At 39.1% G+C, this 15,889-nt stretch overlaps 1 protein-coding gene across 1 annotated transcript in view; it reads left to right on the top strand.

Moving 5' to 3' along the window:
• FAM13C (family with sequence similarity 13 member C) overlaps positions 1-15,889 on the top strand; it is a 116,054-nt gene that overhangs the window by 65,336 nt on the left and 34,829 nt on the right. Inside the window, exons 5-6 of the mRNA XM_040485053.1 lie at positions 6,699-6,909; positions 8,028-8,166. Coding sequence (XP_040340987.1) covers positions 6,699-6,909; positions 8,028-8,166 — 350 coding nt within the window. The remainder of the gene's footprint in view (positions 1-6,698; positions 6,910-8,027; positions 8,167-15,889) is intronic.

Genomic DNA, 15,889 nt, shown 5'->3' with positions numbered 1-15,889 from the left:
AACTTAACAGGAACCCATGGGGGAGGGGAAGGGAAAAAAAAAAAAAAAGAGGTTTGAGTGGGAGAGAGCCATAGCATAAGAGACTGTTGTGAACCGAGAGCAAACTGAGGGTTGATGGGGGGTGGGAGGGAGGAGAGGGTGGGTGATGGGTATCGAGGAGGGCACCTTTTGGGATGAGCACTGGGTGTTGTATGGAAACCAATTTGACAATAAATTTCATATATAAATAAAAAAATAATAATAATAAAGTAAATAAATAAATAAATAATAATAAAAATGCAGATGAAAGGAAAAGGTTTAGATCTGAGCTGAGGCTTCTTGATCCATGTAGTTCTCTGGGTTTTAGGGAGAAATTTGGGATTTTTCATTATTCAGCTAACCCAATGCCCTCACCTATTAGCCATTCATTTTAATTGTAATCAGTACATTGACTCCTTCAAAATGAAAATGAGTCAGACAGCTCTGCCTCCTCCTGCAGATGACAGATTTGGGGAAGTACATGCTGAGATCAAACCCAGCTGGACTCTATCTCCTGAGTTCCATATCTACACATATCCAGGGCCTCCTGGACACCTGCACTGGATGACCAAAACTGCCTGTTCACTCAGGGTATCTAGAACTGAATTTATCTTCCTTTCCCCCAGCCAACTCTTCTACCAAGTTTCTTAACTAGGTAAAAGATACCACCATAAATACAAAACAACAGCAAGTAACATTTATTGATGGGTTATATCCCCTCCCCTGGGGCACTGTCGTAATCACTTGAGATTCCTTGTCTTCTTTTCAATTCTCCAACAATTTATGAGGTAGATACTGTTTTGTCATCCTTCCCTGAAACAGGGCTCTGGCATGCAGTAGAGGGCTAATAAACATTTCTGAATGAATGAATTCCCATTATATAGATGGGAAAACTGGGAATGTAAAGAGTGAATAATGTGTCCCAGGTCACATACATGACAAAACTGGGGCTTCAATCTAGGTGTTTCTGAGCGTATGAAAAATCCTCTGTGAGGGGCGCCTAGGTGGCTCAGTCAGTTAAGCGTCCAACTTCAGCTCCAGTCATGAACCGACTTCAGCTCAGGTTATGATCTCGCGGTTTGTGAGTTCTGCCCCATATTGGGCTCTGTGCTGAGAGCTCAGAGCCTGGAGCTGCTTCAGATTCTGTGTTTCCCTCTCTCCCCTACTCATGCTCTGCCTCTCTCAAAAATAAATAATAAAATATTTAAAAAACTTTTTTTAACCTCTGTGCTTTTTTTTAAATCCTGTGCTTTTAACCATGATGGCAAAGTGACTCTTACACCTGCAGAGTGCCTTCCATAAGGCCCAGCCCTGCTTTCACAGTGACAAATTTCCCACCCTTCTACCTCACTGATGTTTCTGGTGGTTGTCCACAGAAGCTGGCACTAAGAAGCCTACTTGGAGTGCCACCCACACCCCACTTGGTTGCTCAGCCAGCCTTACCAATGAGGAATCTCTCTTCCATCTGTCCTTATGCTTAGCCTCACCCAATCTAGCCTTGGAGATACTGCTGCTCACCTCTTGGTAGGTAGTCTCTGAGCAAGCAATCTCACCTGTGTCCCCAGATTTAGTTACTGGGATGACTTCAAGATTACCCATGTACTTTCTGTTGTAACCCCATAGCTAACCTGCTAAGTGCCTTCAGGTGCTCAAATTCAACATACCTAAAACTGAACCCACTGTGTATCCTTCAGTTGTTTTGGAGAGGCTGGCTGAGAACTCTAATGCTTGTACCTTGTTAGAATTATGGACATACTTTTGACTTATCTAGCTTTTGAAACCAGTAAAGGCTGACATTTGGCATTTTGGAATGTACCTGAATGCTACCTATAAAAGCCCACCATAAAGGCTAAACCCAAGAGTGCAAATTAACAAATCCACAAGACTATGGCTAATTTATTACTCAATTATATTTCAACAGTACATCTCAAATGGTTGCAAATAGAGATTTATTTGAATTTTTAATTGCTTAAAAATTCATATTAGATATATTTTTAAATCTGACTGACTTATTAAACAGCTATAATACAACATCTGTTTCTGTCTGGGGTTGCAGCAAGATCAGAAGTGGTCTCTTGGCCTTCACGCACTGATGATAATTATTTCTCTTCTTTGTTCCCTACTGCTCAGTAAGTGGGCCACTGGAAACATCCGTTGGCTCCCAGGGTCAGAGATGTGGAGTCTTCTACCATGGACACTGGTCAAACCCTCCCTGGAACTAACATAGTTTATATCACCCTGCATACTGAATTTAAAATGGAGATCATATTACTATCAGCCTCATGTGGTTGTTATGAAGATTAAATACATGCAAAAACTCTTACAGGTTTGAAGAAATAAGTCAGTTACTCCAGAAATATTACATATGATTATTATTTATAACTAAGAACTGATAGGAGGGACAATATGTTGAGGGGTATATTGGTTCTCATTTCCCTTATTAACCCCACAGAGATTCTGAGTATAATTCATGTTCAATAAGAGAAGATAATATTCAGTTCCTTATTCTGATGATGATAATTACTATAAAATGATGGTTTTCATGGTTACTATGTTTAGCAGCTTCTATGCCTTATCACAGTGTTTCACCAAATATGCTAGACAAAGGTCCATGGGCAAATATTGTTAGTTTTACTAGAAATTTATTTTAATGTGTATTAGTAAGAAAAATAGTAACTAGCACATCAAATTCATTATGTCTTTTGACCACCATAACTTAAGATGAAGCCAAAATTAAAAAATAAAAACAATTATAGGTTGAAATTTTATCTATCCATTAAAAATACATAGTAAATATATTAATTTATATAAAATATGTACTCTTTTGTACATATTCTACTCTATATCTATATACAGATCTTCAGATTTTCTTTGACTTATAATAGGGTTGCATCCAGGTAACACACTGTAAGCTGAAAATATTGTAAATCAAAAATTCACAGAGGGGCACCTGGGTGTCTCAGTAGGTTAAATGTCTGCCTCTGGATTTTGTCTCGGGTCATAATCTCATGGTTCGTGAGTTTGAGCCCCATGTTGGGCTCTGCACTGACAACGCAGAGCCTGCTTGGGATTCTTTCTCTCCCTCTGTCTCCGCCACCATACTCTGTTCTTCCTGTCTCTCTCTCGAAAGAAATTAAAAAAAACATTAAAAAAAACCTTTTTTAAAAAATCCATGAAATACACCTTGACTACTAAGCAATCTAACTTAGCCTAGCCTACATGAATAGGTTCTCAGAACACTTACATTAGCCTACAGTTGAGCAAAATTATCTAACATAAAGCCTATTTTATGAAGTTGAATATCATGTAATTTATTGAACACTGTACCAAAAGTGGAAACAAAAATGGCTGTATAGAGAATGGTTTTAAGTGTATTGGTGGTTTGCCCTTGTGACTGCATGGCTGACTGTGAGCTGTGGCTCACTGTCACTACCCAGCATCACAAGAGAGTATCGTACCACACAAAGCTATCCCAGGAGAAGATCCAATTTCAAAATTCAAAGTATGGTTTCTACTTAATGTTATCACTTTCACACCATCGTAACATCAAAAAATCACAAATTCAACCATCATAAGTTTGGGGTGTGTGTGTGTGTGTGTGTGTGTGTGTGTGTGTGTGTGAGCAAAAATTTTGTAGAAGATATAGTTTTATTTCATTTCATCTTCATCCTCACTTAGTCTTGTGAGGCAGGTACCATCATTCTCTCCATTTTACAAGTGAAAAAAATCCATGTTTAAAAAGGCCCAACATTTCTGAAGTCTTTCTAAACAAATGGTAGACCTGAGGCTCCAACTCATAATCTTTGCTCTCTGTTGTGGCATCCCTGGGGTTGTTTCTCACATTCTCAGGAATGCTCATTTTCTTTCAAACCTTTTTAAAAATATTAACATTTATTGTTTTTTCCTCCTATAAAATTAAGATTTATTCATTATAGAAATTTTAGAAAATAAGATTTCTTTTAGAAAAGAAAAGAAGAAATAGGTTTTTTTTTTAATCGTGGTAATAACATGAGATCTACACTTTTTTTTTACCTGAAGATCTGTTTTTTTGACATAGATATATACTCTTAACAACTTTTTAAGTGTACGGCACAATACTGTTAACTCCAGGCACAATGTGCAGCAAACTCTTTTTACTTTCCTGTCACAGCTCTGTAAGATGGGCCAAACAAAGACACTGAGAGAGGTCAGGAAGTCCCTGGAACTTCACAAGAAAGTATAAGCACACCAAAATTCCTGGTTCCTAGGCCCCTTCCTTTAAATCACACTGCATCACATGAGGGGCCCTATAGCAAGCAGCCCTGTCCTTCGGAAGACAAAGTAACATACTCAACTGAGAAGCATCAGAAACCGCAGTAAGCTTTTCCCTGTTGGGGAGCAGGGTCTGTAAGAGCTGACCTGGGCTCTATTCCCAGGGTGATAGCAGCAATGGCTACCTCAGAATCTGTGCTGGCCTCTTCTGAGCAAGGAGCTCAATAATTCTGTGTGTGCAAGTGCCCACACACATGCACCATCTGATTTAATTAAGCCACTTCTCAATTCAAATAATGAGTTTGAACACATAACTGAAGCACTACCAAATTACCAATTTTTGACTTTTTGTTGGTTTTCAGCTTGGTGCTTCTAGGTCTTTGTGGCTCTCTGCTTCCTCTAGTGGTAAATCTAGGGCAGGGGGTTTGGGATGTTAAGTAGGCAGCAAATGACATGAGTGCCCACAGAAGCACACACCATATAAATGGAGGTTTATGGATTTAATTGTAATGCAATTCCAAAGGAGCCATTCAGAGTGATCTGTGATCTTATGAAGTTCCATCATAGGACCCTGTGGGTTTCAGAAGCTAAGCTCTCTTCTTGCCTCCACTTCAGTCAAATGGCTAGGAGCCCAAGTGCCTCCATTTGGCATTACAAAGCAGCACCAAGAGACTCATGTTCATTTTGACCCTAGGGCCACAGCTGAGCTGAAGGGCTGAATGCCTCAGACCTTTCCCATTTCAACAAAAATACACTGGTCCCAGGTGCTTGCTAAAAATTCTCTTCTTCCCCATCATTATTACCAAAAGATTCTGTCCAGAAACAGGTAATATGAATAAAATGCATTTCTTTTTGGGGCCTAATGGTTTATTGAAAGGATTTGGTGAGCACCTGTATACCTCCTGGTGGGCTTTGAAGGTGATTGTTAGCATATGTTGTTGATTAGTAACATTTATTGATTAGTAACTCTTACTCCTGTTACTCTTTAAGGCTCCTGCCAAACTGTGTTTTCTGGGTAAATTATTCTTAGCAAGGGTGTTGCCTGTGGTGAGTTGTCAGACACACGGACACACCTTGCTTTCAGACCTGGGCACTGGTGTTCATCTGGCCCCACCTCTTCACCAGCCCTCATCTCATGCACTTCTGGCCAGCTCAGCCACTGATAGAATGCTGTTAGTGAGCTTCACAGGCACATTGGAGGCATTATCCAGGCTCCCAGTCTGAAACCCAACAGGGAAGAAGCCAACTGAAAGCACACAAGGGATCAGACCTTTGATGTTGCACAAAGCAAATTGCATTTCAAGCTCTGGAGAACATGAGCCATTCTAAACCTGATTAAGAGTCATCCGGTACCAAATTGTGATAAATGTTTATTTTGGAAAAGTGGATTGTCAGTGTTTTCAGATTCTGCTTATTCACCCAGAAAGCATTTGTTTTTCTCTTTATTTGGGGTAAGAATAAAAGAAAGCCTTGAATTGTCCTGAGTTGTTTGCTGGGCAAAATTGAGAAGGAGTTTGTTTTGGCTTCTGCTCAAATAACTGTCTAGAGCCCCCTGATGTAGAGAGTCTCACCTGGCCACTCTGACTCAGTGTCTTCATATTCCTCACTTATCTGCCCTTCCTCTAGAGTGCAGGTGTGCCCACTCTCTGGACTGGCCCTGAGGTGGGAAGTTAATGAGTTCATTTAAAGGGAGAGTGATCTGGGCCCCTGGGTGGCTCAGTAGGTTAAGCATTGGACTTTGGCTCAGGTCATGATCTCACAGTTCAACAGTTTGAGCCCTGTGTTGGTCTCTGTTCTGACAGCTCAGAGCCTGGAGCCTGCTTCAGATTCTGGGTCTCCTCTCTTTGCCCCTCCTGCTTGCACTCTCTCTTTCTCTCTCTCTCTTTCTCTCTCTCTCTCTCTCTCTCTCTCTCTCAAAAATAAACATTAAAAAAAATAAAAGGGGAGTGATCATAGAATTCAGACACAGACGTAGCTGGAGACAGGATTTGGAATCTGTTTTGTTCTTGTTTTTTAATTTTTGTCAAAAATAAAATGCTACGAAAATTTTGGAGGAGAAAAAGAATCATTCCTAATTCTTCCATGCTTTGTAGTTGCTAAGTAGCTTCTTTGGTATTTTAGTGCACTTACTTGTACACATAAATTTATGCTTTTTACGTAAAATGGAATCATTACTGAATCATTACTTTAAATTTATAACAAAATAATTTGTGTTTCCATTTTTTTTGTTAGTGGCTTTGTAATATTTTCTATCCAGTTTCTCTGAGAATAAACATAACAGTACTTTGAAAGCCTTTCATATCCCCAGAAAGAAGAAATGACAAAGAAGCCAGACATTATAATGAATGTTTATGATCTTTACTTAGGAACATGACAGTCTCAAGGCCTCTGTCATTTCTGAATCTTGATGATTTATCTTGTTTCCTCAGACCCTGCACCAGCCCACAAAGATGGGCAGAATGAAGCAGACAGTGCACCAGAAGACCTCCAGTCTGTCGGGACTAGCAGGCTTCTCTATCACATCACTGACGGTGATAACCCACTGCTGTCACCACGATGCTCCATCTTCAGCCAAAGCCAGAGATTCAACTTAGACCCTGAATCAGCCCCTTCTCCACCCAGCACTCAGCAGTTTATGATGTAAGAAAACCTTATCTTCATTTCATCCACTTTTTCAAGTACATTTATAACCTATAATGAAGTCTGTGTCTGAAATAGTGCAGACATGCCTATCAAATACAACCGCAAGACCTGAGCAATGAATGGCAAGAATCAGTGTACTTTCTATTTGGGAATACCGTGTCAGGTCTTGCCATCTCAGGAGGAAATGGTCATGGGATGCAGGAATACCCCAGAGCTTACGTGTTTGAACATTTTTGGTCAAATGACCAGACATAAGAATATGTCTAGACATAAGAGTATGTCTAGACATAAGAATATGTCTATGCAAATATCAGGAGTATCGTTGGTAAGCTCAATATTCTTTGCATGCCCAACAGTGGCTTCAAGGGATAGTTTGCAGCAGTGCTTGGGAGTTGTCTACCTCAATTTCTTCTTAGATTCCACAAGAGTAGCAGCTTACAATAGCTGCCCTCCACTCCCCCAAAAAAGTGTGAAACTATACATTCTTTTTTAAAAAAATCTACAAATAATTTTGATTCAAAACTAAAATGAGTGTCCCTTGGCTGAAAATATGTACAGATAATCCTAGTTTCTCCTTAGTAACTTCTGCTGTCATTAATGAATTTTCCAAATCTGACCTTGCAGGCTGTCTATTGATGGATTTGAGGGAGTTAGTGGATTATTGCTATTGTAAACTGTGGGCTATGTGAGAGGGTCAATGCATTTTCTGGAGGTGGGGGTCCATTCTTATTAGATTCACAAGGCTCTGTTGTGTCAAGAAAATTAACTACTTATCTATATCTTCTTTAAAAATGTTATTAGGTGCAACCTGTTAGGGATAATGCCACAGCAGGCTATTTCTTTTTGTCTTAAATTAGCCTCTTCCAAACTTTAGGAAATGCACTTCCTAGAATAATATTCTGACATTTCTGCACTAAATTCCCTGATAGCATTGTCCCATAATGGAATTCTTTGATCAGTGGTCTCTATTAATAAGTAAATACCACCATAGTAGACTCATCAAAAATGGCCTATCCTCTCTGATAATCCAGGAAGCTTCGTTTGTAGACCAGCAGCAATGTTTATGGGAAGACAATGGTTTTTGATGATTCTCTCCCTCCCTGCAATCATTACAGGCCACGAAGTTCTTCACGGTGTGGCTGTGGTGATGGCAAGGAGCCACAGACCATTACCCAGCTCACCAAGCACATCCAGAGCCTCAAGCGAAAAATTAGGAAATTTGAAGAAAAATTTGAACAAGAAAAGAAATACCGGGTAAGGACCCTGTGGCTTGAAATAAGGGTTGATTGTGTCTGAGGTGTGTGGGCTTTTCTGTCCTTCCTTTTTGGGTACTCCTCTGTGCCAGGGGACAGCTGTTTTCATTTGCCAACACAGGATCTATCATAAATAGAGTTCCTATCCTGGATCTGTCCTATTCTCACAGGCTGTCAGTTGCTCTCTAAAAAGATATTTTCTGGTAATGGATTATAACTCTTTTTTAAATCTTTTTTATTATTTATTCTTTAATATAATTTATTGTCAAATTGGTTTCTATAAAACACCCAGTGCTCATTCCAACAGGTGCCCTCCTCAATGCCCATCACCCACTTTCCCCTCTCCCCCAACCCCCATCAACCCTCAGTCTGTTCTCGGTATTTAAGAGTCTGTTATGGTTTGCCTCCTTCACTCTCTGTAACTTTTTTCCCCTTCCCCTCCCCCATGGCCTTCTGTTAATATTCTCAAGAGACACATATGAGTGAAAATATATGGTATCTTTCTCTGCCTGAATTATTTCACTTAGCATAATACCCTCTAGTTCCATCCACATTGCTACAAATGGCCAGATTTCATTCTTTTTCATTGCCAAGTGGTATTCCACTGTATATATAAACCACTTCTTCTTTATCCATTCGTCATTTGATGGACATTTAGGCTCTTTCCATAATTTGCCTATTGTTGAAAGTGCTGCTATAAACATTGGAGTACAAGTGCCCCTATGCATCAGCACTCCTGTATTCCTTGGGTAAATTCCTAGCAGTGCTATTCCTGGGTCATAGGGTAGATCTGTTTTTAATTTTTTGAGGAACCTGCACACTGTTTTCCAGAGCGGCTGCTCCAGTTTGCCTTCCTACCAACAGTACAAGAGGGTTCTGATTTCTCCACATCCTCACCAGCATCTGTAGTCTCCCGATTTGTTCATTTTAGCCACTCTGGCGTGAGGTATGGTATCTCAGTGTGGTTTTGATTTTTATTTCCCTGATGATGAGTGACATTGAGGCATCTTTTCATGTACCTGTTGGCCATCTGAATGTCTTCTTTAGAAAAGTGTCTATTCATGTTTTCTGCCCATTTCTTCACTGGATTTTTTTTGGGGGGGTGTGGAGTTTGGTTAGTTCTTTGTAGATTTTGGATACTAGCCCTTTGTCTGATATGTCATTTGCAAATATCTTTTCCATTCCATTGGTTGCCTTTTAGTTTTGTTGATTGTTTCCTTTGCAGTGCAGAAGCTTTTGTCTTCATGAGGTCCCAATAGTTCATTTTTGCTTTTAATTCCTTTGCCTTTGGAGATGTGTTGAGTAAGAAATTGCTGTGGCTGAGGTCAGAGAGGTTTTTTCCTGCTTTCTCCTCTAGGGTTTTGATAGTTTCCTATCTCACATTCAGTTCCTTCATCCATTTTGAGTTTATTTTTATGAATGATGTAAGAAAGTGGTTTATTTTCATTCTTCTGCATGTTGCTGTCCAGTTCTCCCAGCACCATTTGTTAAAGAGACTGCCTTTTTTCCGTTGGATATTCTTTCCTGCTTTGTCAAAGATTAGTTGGCCATACAATGGAAGAATAAATATTGTTAAAATGTCAGTACTACCCAAAGCAATCTACACATTCCATGCAATCCCAATCAAAATTGTAACCAGCATTCTTCTCGAAGCTAGAACAAGCAATCCTAAAATTTTATGGAACCACAAAAGACCCCAAATAGCCAAGGTAATATTGAAGAAGAAAACCAAAGAGGGAAGCATCACAGTCCCAGACTTTAGCCTCTACTACAAAGCTGTGATCATCAAGACAGTACGGTATTGGCACAAAAACAGACACAGACCAATGGAATAGAGACTCCAGATTTGGATTATAATTCTTATTTCCAAACTGATTTGATTATCTATCCTCCTCTTTCCCCCATAAGGAGCATTCCTATCACTAATAGTCTAGGAATGAAATTTAGAAAACTTTTGAATTATGATCTTATTTTTTTCTTTAACTCTTTACCATTTACATGTTTGTAAGAACCTATTAAGGACACAAAGGACAGAATCTCTACTTGTATAACAGAATGAGGGAGAGTTTTCTTTGACGTAAAAATGTCTCCTGGTTGATAGATAGGGACCTATCAAGTAACATCTGTTCAGGCCACTCATAATAACAACCCCCAATCTATCTTTCCCAGTCCAAGAGACACCAGTCTTCATGCTGGTGTTGCAGTGTTGTAATGATGAACTTTTTCTTTCATTATATAAGAAACAATAGAAAGGTAAGTGTCCTCATTGCCAATGTTAGTTTTATTTATCTTCCCTAATGGTGACCATGGCATAGAGAAAAATCATATTCATGTAGAACTGCACAAAGATATTGGGTCTTTGGCAGAGGGCCCAGACAGCTTGTTATCAGAATAAAAGAGAACAGGGGATAATGTCTCATACATCTTGAAATATTTAAAGGCTCACTAAACCTTGGTACAAAGGCAATTGGCACATCCCCATGAGTCAAATAAGATTGGGGGAGGGAGGTGAAAGTGGATGATATCCCACTCTCCCATTCTTTCTGACCTGTTTCCCACAGTGGCTTCAAATTCACTAAAAGAGGGGTGTAAAGAGTGATTTTTAGCTTTGCACAATAGAAAACAAAATCAGACAGCTTTTCAAGACAAACTTTTCTTTTTCAAAGCTACTTTCCGTCTTTTACCTTTTTAGCGCAGGAGGGGCACCCTACAAATAATGAATACAAGCCTTTATTTTAGAGATAAGGAAATTGAGGCCCAGAAAAGACCTGTAACTTGCCTTAGGTGGTTGCGTTCTATCAGCTCAGACTTAGGATGGTAGAATAATATGAGTGGGTTTTGCAATGGAGGAATAGAAGTAAGATTTGTAAGTGTCCACATTTTGAAAGTTCTAGATATCTTGAGAGAAACTGATTTTTTCTGTTTGCAGCTGGAGTGTTATTGGATCTGTGATGCCCTCACTTTGGGGACTGTAGAGTAACAACTATAAGCTCCATTACCGGAGCCTGTTAATACTTATTACCTGCCAATTTTTTTATTTCAAATTTTTATTTAAATTCTAATTAGTTAACACATATAGTAAAATTGGGTGCAGGTGTAGGCTTTAGTGATTCATCACTTAAATACAACACTCAGTGGTCATCACAAGTACTCTCCTTAATCCCCATCATCAATTTAGCCCATCTTCAATTTAGCCCAACACCTTCCATCAACAGTTTGTTCTCTATTGTTAAGAGTCTCTTGTGGTTTGCTTCCCTCTTTTTCCCCCCTTCCCCTATGTTCATTTGTTTTGTTTCTTGAACTCCACATATGAGTGAAATCATATGGTATTTGTCTTTCTCTAATTTTGTGTAGCATAACGTATTCTAACTCCATCCATGTTATTGCAAATGGCAAGATTTCATTCTTTTTAATGGCTGAGTAATATTCCACTGTATATATACACCTGGCAATTCTTTTTTGGTGGGCGAGGGGGCATATCTTTTTTTAAATTTACACCCAAGTTAATTAGCATATAGTGCAATAATGATTTCAGGAATAGAATCCAGTGATTCATCCCCTACATATAACCACCAATGTTTATCCCAAGTGTCGTCCTTAATGTCCCTTGCCCATTTAACCCATCGCCCTACCCACAACCCCTCCAGCAACCCTCAGTTTGTTCTGTTTGTATTTAAGAGTCTCTTATGTCTTGTCCCCCTCCCTGTTTTTATACTATTTTTGCTCCCCTTACCTTATATTCATCTGTTTTATATCTTAAATTCCACATGAGTGAAGTCATATATTTGTCTTTCTCTGACTAATTTTGCTTAGCATAATACACTAGTTCCATCCACATTGTTGCAAATGGCAAGATTTCATTTGTTTTGATTGCCCATTAATATTCCATTGCATATATATACCACATCTTCTTTATGCATTCATCAGTCAATGGACATTTGGGCTCTTTCCATACTTTGGCTATTGTTGATAGTGTTGTTATAAATATAGGGGTGGGTGCATGTGCCCCTTCAAAACAGCACTCCTGTATCCTTTGGATAAATACCTAGTAGTCCAATGCTGGGTCGTAAGGTAGTTCTATTTTTAATTTTTTGAGAAACTTCCATACTGTTTCCCAGAGTGGCTGCACCAGTTTGCGTTCCCACCAATGGTGCAAAAGAGTTCCTCTTTCCTCACATCCTCGCCAACTCTGTTGTTGCTTCAGTTGTTAATTTTAGCCATCTGACAGGTGTGAGGTGGTATCTCATTGTGGTTTTGATTTGCATTTCTCTAATGATGAGGGATGTTGAGCATTTTTTCATGTGTCTGTTAGCCATCTGGATGTTTTCTTTGGAAAATTGTCTACTCATGTCGTTTGCCCATTTCTTCACTGGATTATTTGTTTTTGGGTGTTGAGTTTGGTAAGTTCTTTATAGATTTTGTATACTAACCCTTTATCTGATATGTCCTTTGCAAATATCTTCCCACATTCCATCACTTGCCTTTTAGTTATGTTGATTCCTTCTCTGTGCAGAAGCTTTTTACCTTGATGACGTCCCAATAGTTCATTTTTGCTTTTGTTTCCCTTGCTTCCAGAGATATGTTGAGTAAGAAGTTGCCATGACTGAGGTCAAAGAGGTTTTTGCCTGCTTTTTCCTCTAGTATTTTGATGGCTTCCTGTCTTATGTTTAGGTATTTCATTCATTTCAAGTTTATTTTTGTGTATGTATAAGATAGTGGTCCAGGTTCATTCTTCTGTATGTTACTTTCCTGTTTTACCAACACCATTTGCTGAAGAAACTGCCTTTTTCCATTGGATATCCTTTCCTGCTTTGTCAAAGATTAGTTGGCCATATGTTTGTTGGTCAATTTCTGGGTTCTCTATTCTGTTCCATTGATCTATGTGTCTGGTTTTGTGCCAGGGCCACACTGTCTTGATGATTAGAGCTTTGTAATACATCTTAAAGCCTGGAATTGTGATGCCTCCAGCCTTGGTTTTCTTTTTCAGGATTACTTTAGCTATTCGGAGTCTTTCTGGTTCCATACAAATTTTAGAATTGTTTATTCTAGCTCTGTGAAGAATGCTGGTGCTATTTTGATAGGGATTGCATTGAAGATATAAATTACTTTGGGTAGTATTGACATTTTAACAATATTTTTTCTTCCAATCCATGAGCATGGAATGCTTTTCCGTGTGTGTGTGTGTGTGTGTGTGTGTGTGTGTGTGTGTGTTCTTTGATTTCTTTTATAAGCTTTCTATCATTTTCAGTGTATAGATTTTTCACCTCTTTGGTTAGGTTTATTCCTAGGTGTTTTATGGTTTTTGGTGCAATTGTAAATGGGATAAATTCCTTGATTTCTCTTTCTGCTGCTTCATTATTGGTATATAGAAATGAAATTGATATCTGTACATTGATTTTATATCCTGCAACTTTGCTGAATTCATGGATCAGTTCTAGCAGTTTTTTGGTGGAATCTTTTGGGTTTTCCATATAGAGTATCATGTCGTCTGCGAAGACTCAGAGTTTGGCTTCCTCCTTGCTGATTTGGATGCCTTTTATTTCTTTGTGTTGTCTGACTGCTGAGGCTAGGGCTTCTAACACTATGTTGAGTAATAGTGGTGAGAGTGGATATCCTTGTCGTGTTCCTGACCTTAGGGAGAAAACTCTCAGTTTTCCCTATGGAGGATGATTTTCGTGGTGGGTCTTTCATATATGGTTTTTATGATCTTAAGGTATTATCTTTCTATCCCTACTTTCTTGAGGTTTTTTTTTTTTTATCAAGAAAGGATGATGTATTTTGTTAAATGCTTTCTCTGCATGTATTGAGAGGATCGTATAGTTCTTATTCTTTAATGTGTTACTATTATTATTAATTTGATGTATCACATTGATTTAATTGCAGATATTAAACAAGGCTTGCATCCCAGAAATAAATCCACTTGATCGTGGTTACTATTTTTTTAATATACTGTTGAATCCTGTTGGTTAGTAACATGTGGAGGATTTTTGTGTCAATATTCATCAGGGAAATTGGTCTGTAGATCTCCTTTTTAGTGGGGTCTTTGTCTGGTTTTGGAACCAAGGTAATGCGGACCTCATAGAATGAGTTTGGAAAATTTCCTTCCATTTCTATTTTTGCAACAGCTTCAAAAGAATAGATATTAACTCTTCTTTATTTTTTTTGTTTTTCTTTTCTTTTCTTTATTTTTTAATATATGAAATTTACTGTTATATTGGTTTCCATACAACACCCAGTGCTCATCCCAAAAGATGCCCTCTTCAATGCCCATCACCTACACCCCCTCCCTCCCACCCCCCATCAACCCTCAGATTGTTCTCAGTTTCTAAGAGTCTCTTATGCTTTGGCTGTCTCCCACTCTAACCTCTTTTTTTTTTCCTTCCCCTCCCCCATGGTTTCTGTTAAGTTTCTCAGGATCCACATAAGAGTGAAAACATATGGTATCTGTCTTTTTCTGTATGGCTTATTTCACTTAGCATCACACTCTCCAGTTCCATCCACGTTGCTACAAAGGGCCATATTTCATTCTTTTTCATTGCCACGTAGTACTCCATTGTGTGTATAAGCCACAATTTCTTTATCCATTCATCAGTTGATGGACATTTAGGCTCTTTCCACAATTTGGCTATTGTTGAGAGTGCTGCTATAAACATTGGGGTACAAGTGCCCCTATGCATCAGTACTCCTGTATCCCTTGGGTAAATTCCTAGCAGTGCTATTGCTGGGTCATAGGGTAGGTCTATTTTTAATTTTTTGAGGAAACTCCACACTGTTTTCCAGAGCAGCTGCACCACTTTGCATTCCCACCAACAGTGCAAGAGGGTTCCCGTTTCTCCACATCCTCGCCAGCATCTAGAGTCTCCTGATTTGTTCATTTTGGCCACTCTGACTGGCGTGAGGTGATATCTGAGAGTGGTTTTGATTTGTAATTCCCTGATGAGGAGCCACGTTGAGCATCTTTTCATGTGCCTGTCAGCCATCCAGATGTCTTCTTTAGAGAAGTGTCTTTTCATGTTTTCTGCCCATTTCTTCACTGGGTTATTTGTTTTTTGGGTGTGGAGTTTGGTGAGCTCTTTATAGATTTTGGATACTAGCCCTTTGCCCAATATGTCATTTACAAATGTCTTTTCCCATTCCGTTGGTTGCCTTTTAGTTTTATTGGTTGTTTCCTTTGCTGTGCAGAAGCTATTTATCTTCATGAGGTCCCAATAGTTCATTTTTGCTTTTAATTCCCTTGCCTTTGGGGATGTGTCAAATAAGAATTTGCTACGACTGAGGTCAGAGAGGGCTTTTCCTGCTTTCTCCTCTAGTGTTTTGATGGTTTCCTGTCTCACATTCAGGTCCTTTATCCATTTTGAGTTTACTTTTGTGAATGGTGTGAGAAAGTGGTCTAGTTTCAACCTTCTGCATGTTGCTGTCCAGTTCTCCCAGCACCATTTGTTAAAGAGACTGTCTTGTTTCCATTGGATGTTCTTTCCTGCTTTGTCAAAGATGAGTTGGCCATACATTTGTGGGTCTAGTTCTGGGGTTTCTATTCTATTCCATTGGTCTATGTGTCTGTGTTTGTGCCAATACCATGCTGTCTTGATGATGACAGCTTTGTAGTGGAGGCTAAAGTCTGGGATTGTGATGCCTCCTGCTTTGGTCTTCTTCAAAATTATTTTGGCTATTCGGGGCCTTTTGTGGTTCCATATGAATTTTAGGATTGCTTGTTCTAGTTTCGA

The sequence above is a fragment of the Herpailurus yagouaroundi genome, unplaced genomic scaffold (genome assembly GCF_014898765.1).
Source record: "Herpailurus yagouaroundi ecotype Mexico unplaced genomic scaffold, PumYag 163, whole genome shotgun sequence".
In the NCBI taxonomy this organism is placed as follows: Eukaryota; Metazoa; Chordata; class Mammalia; order Carnivora; family Felidae; genus Herpailurus; species Herpailurus yagouaroundi.
The sequence above is the reverse complement of the archived record's forward strand: the minus strand, read 5'-3'. Positions and strand labels throughout refer to the sequence as shown.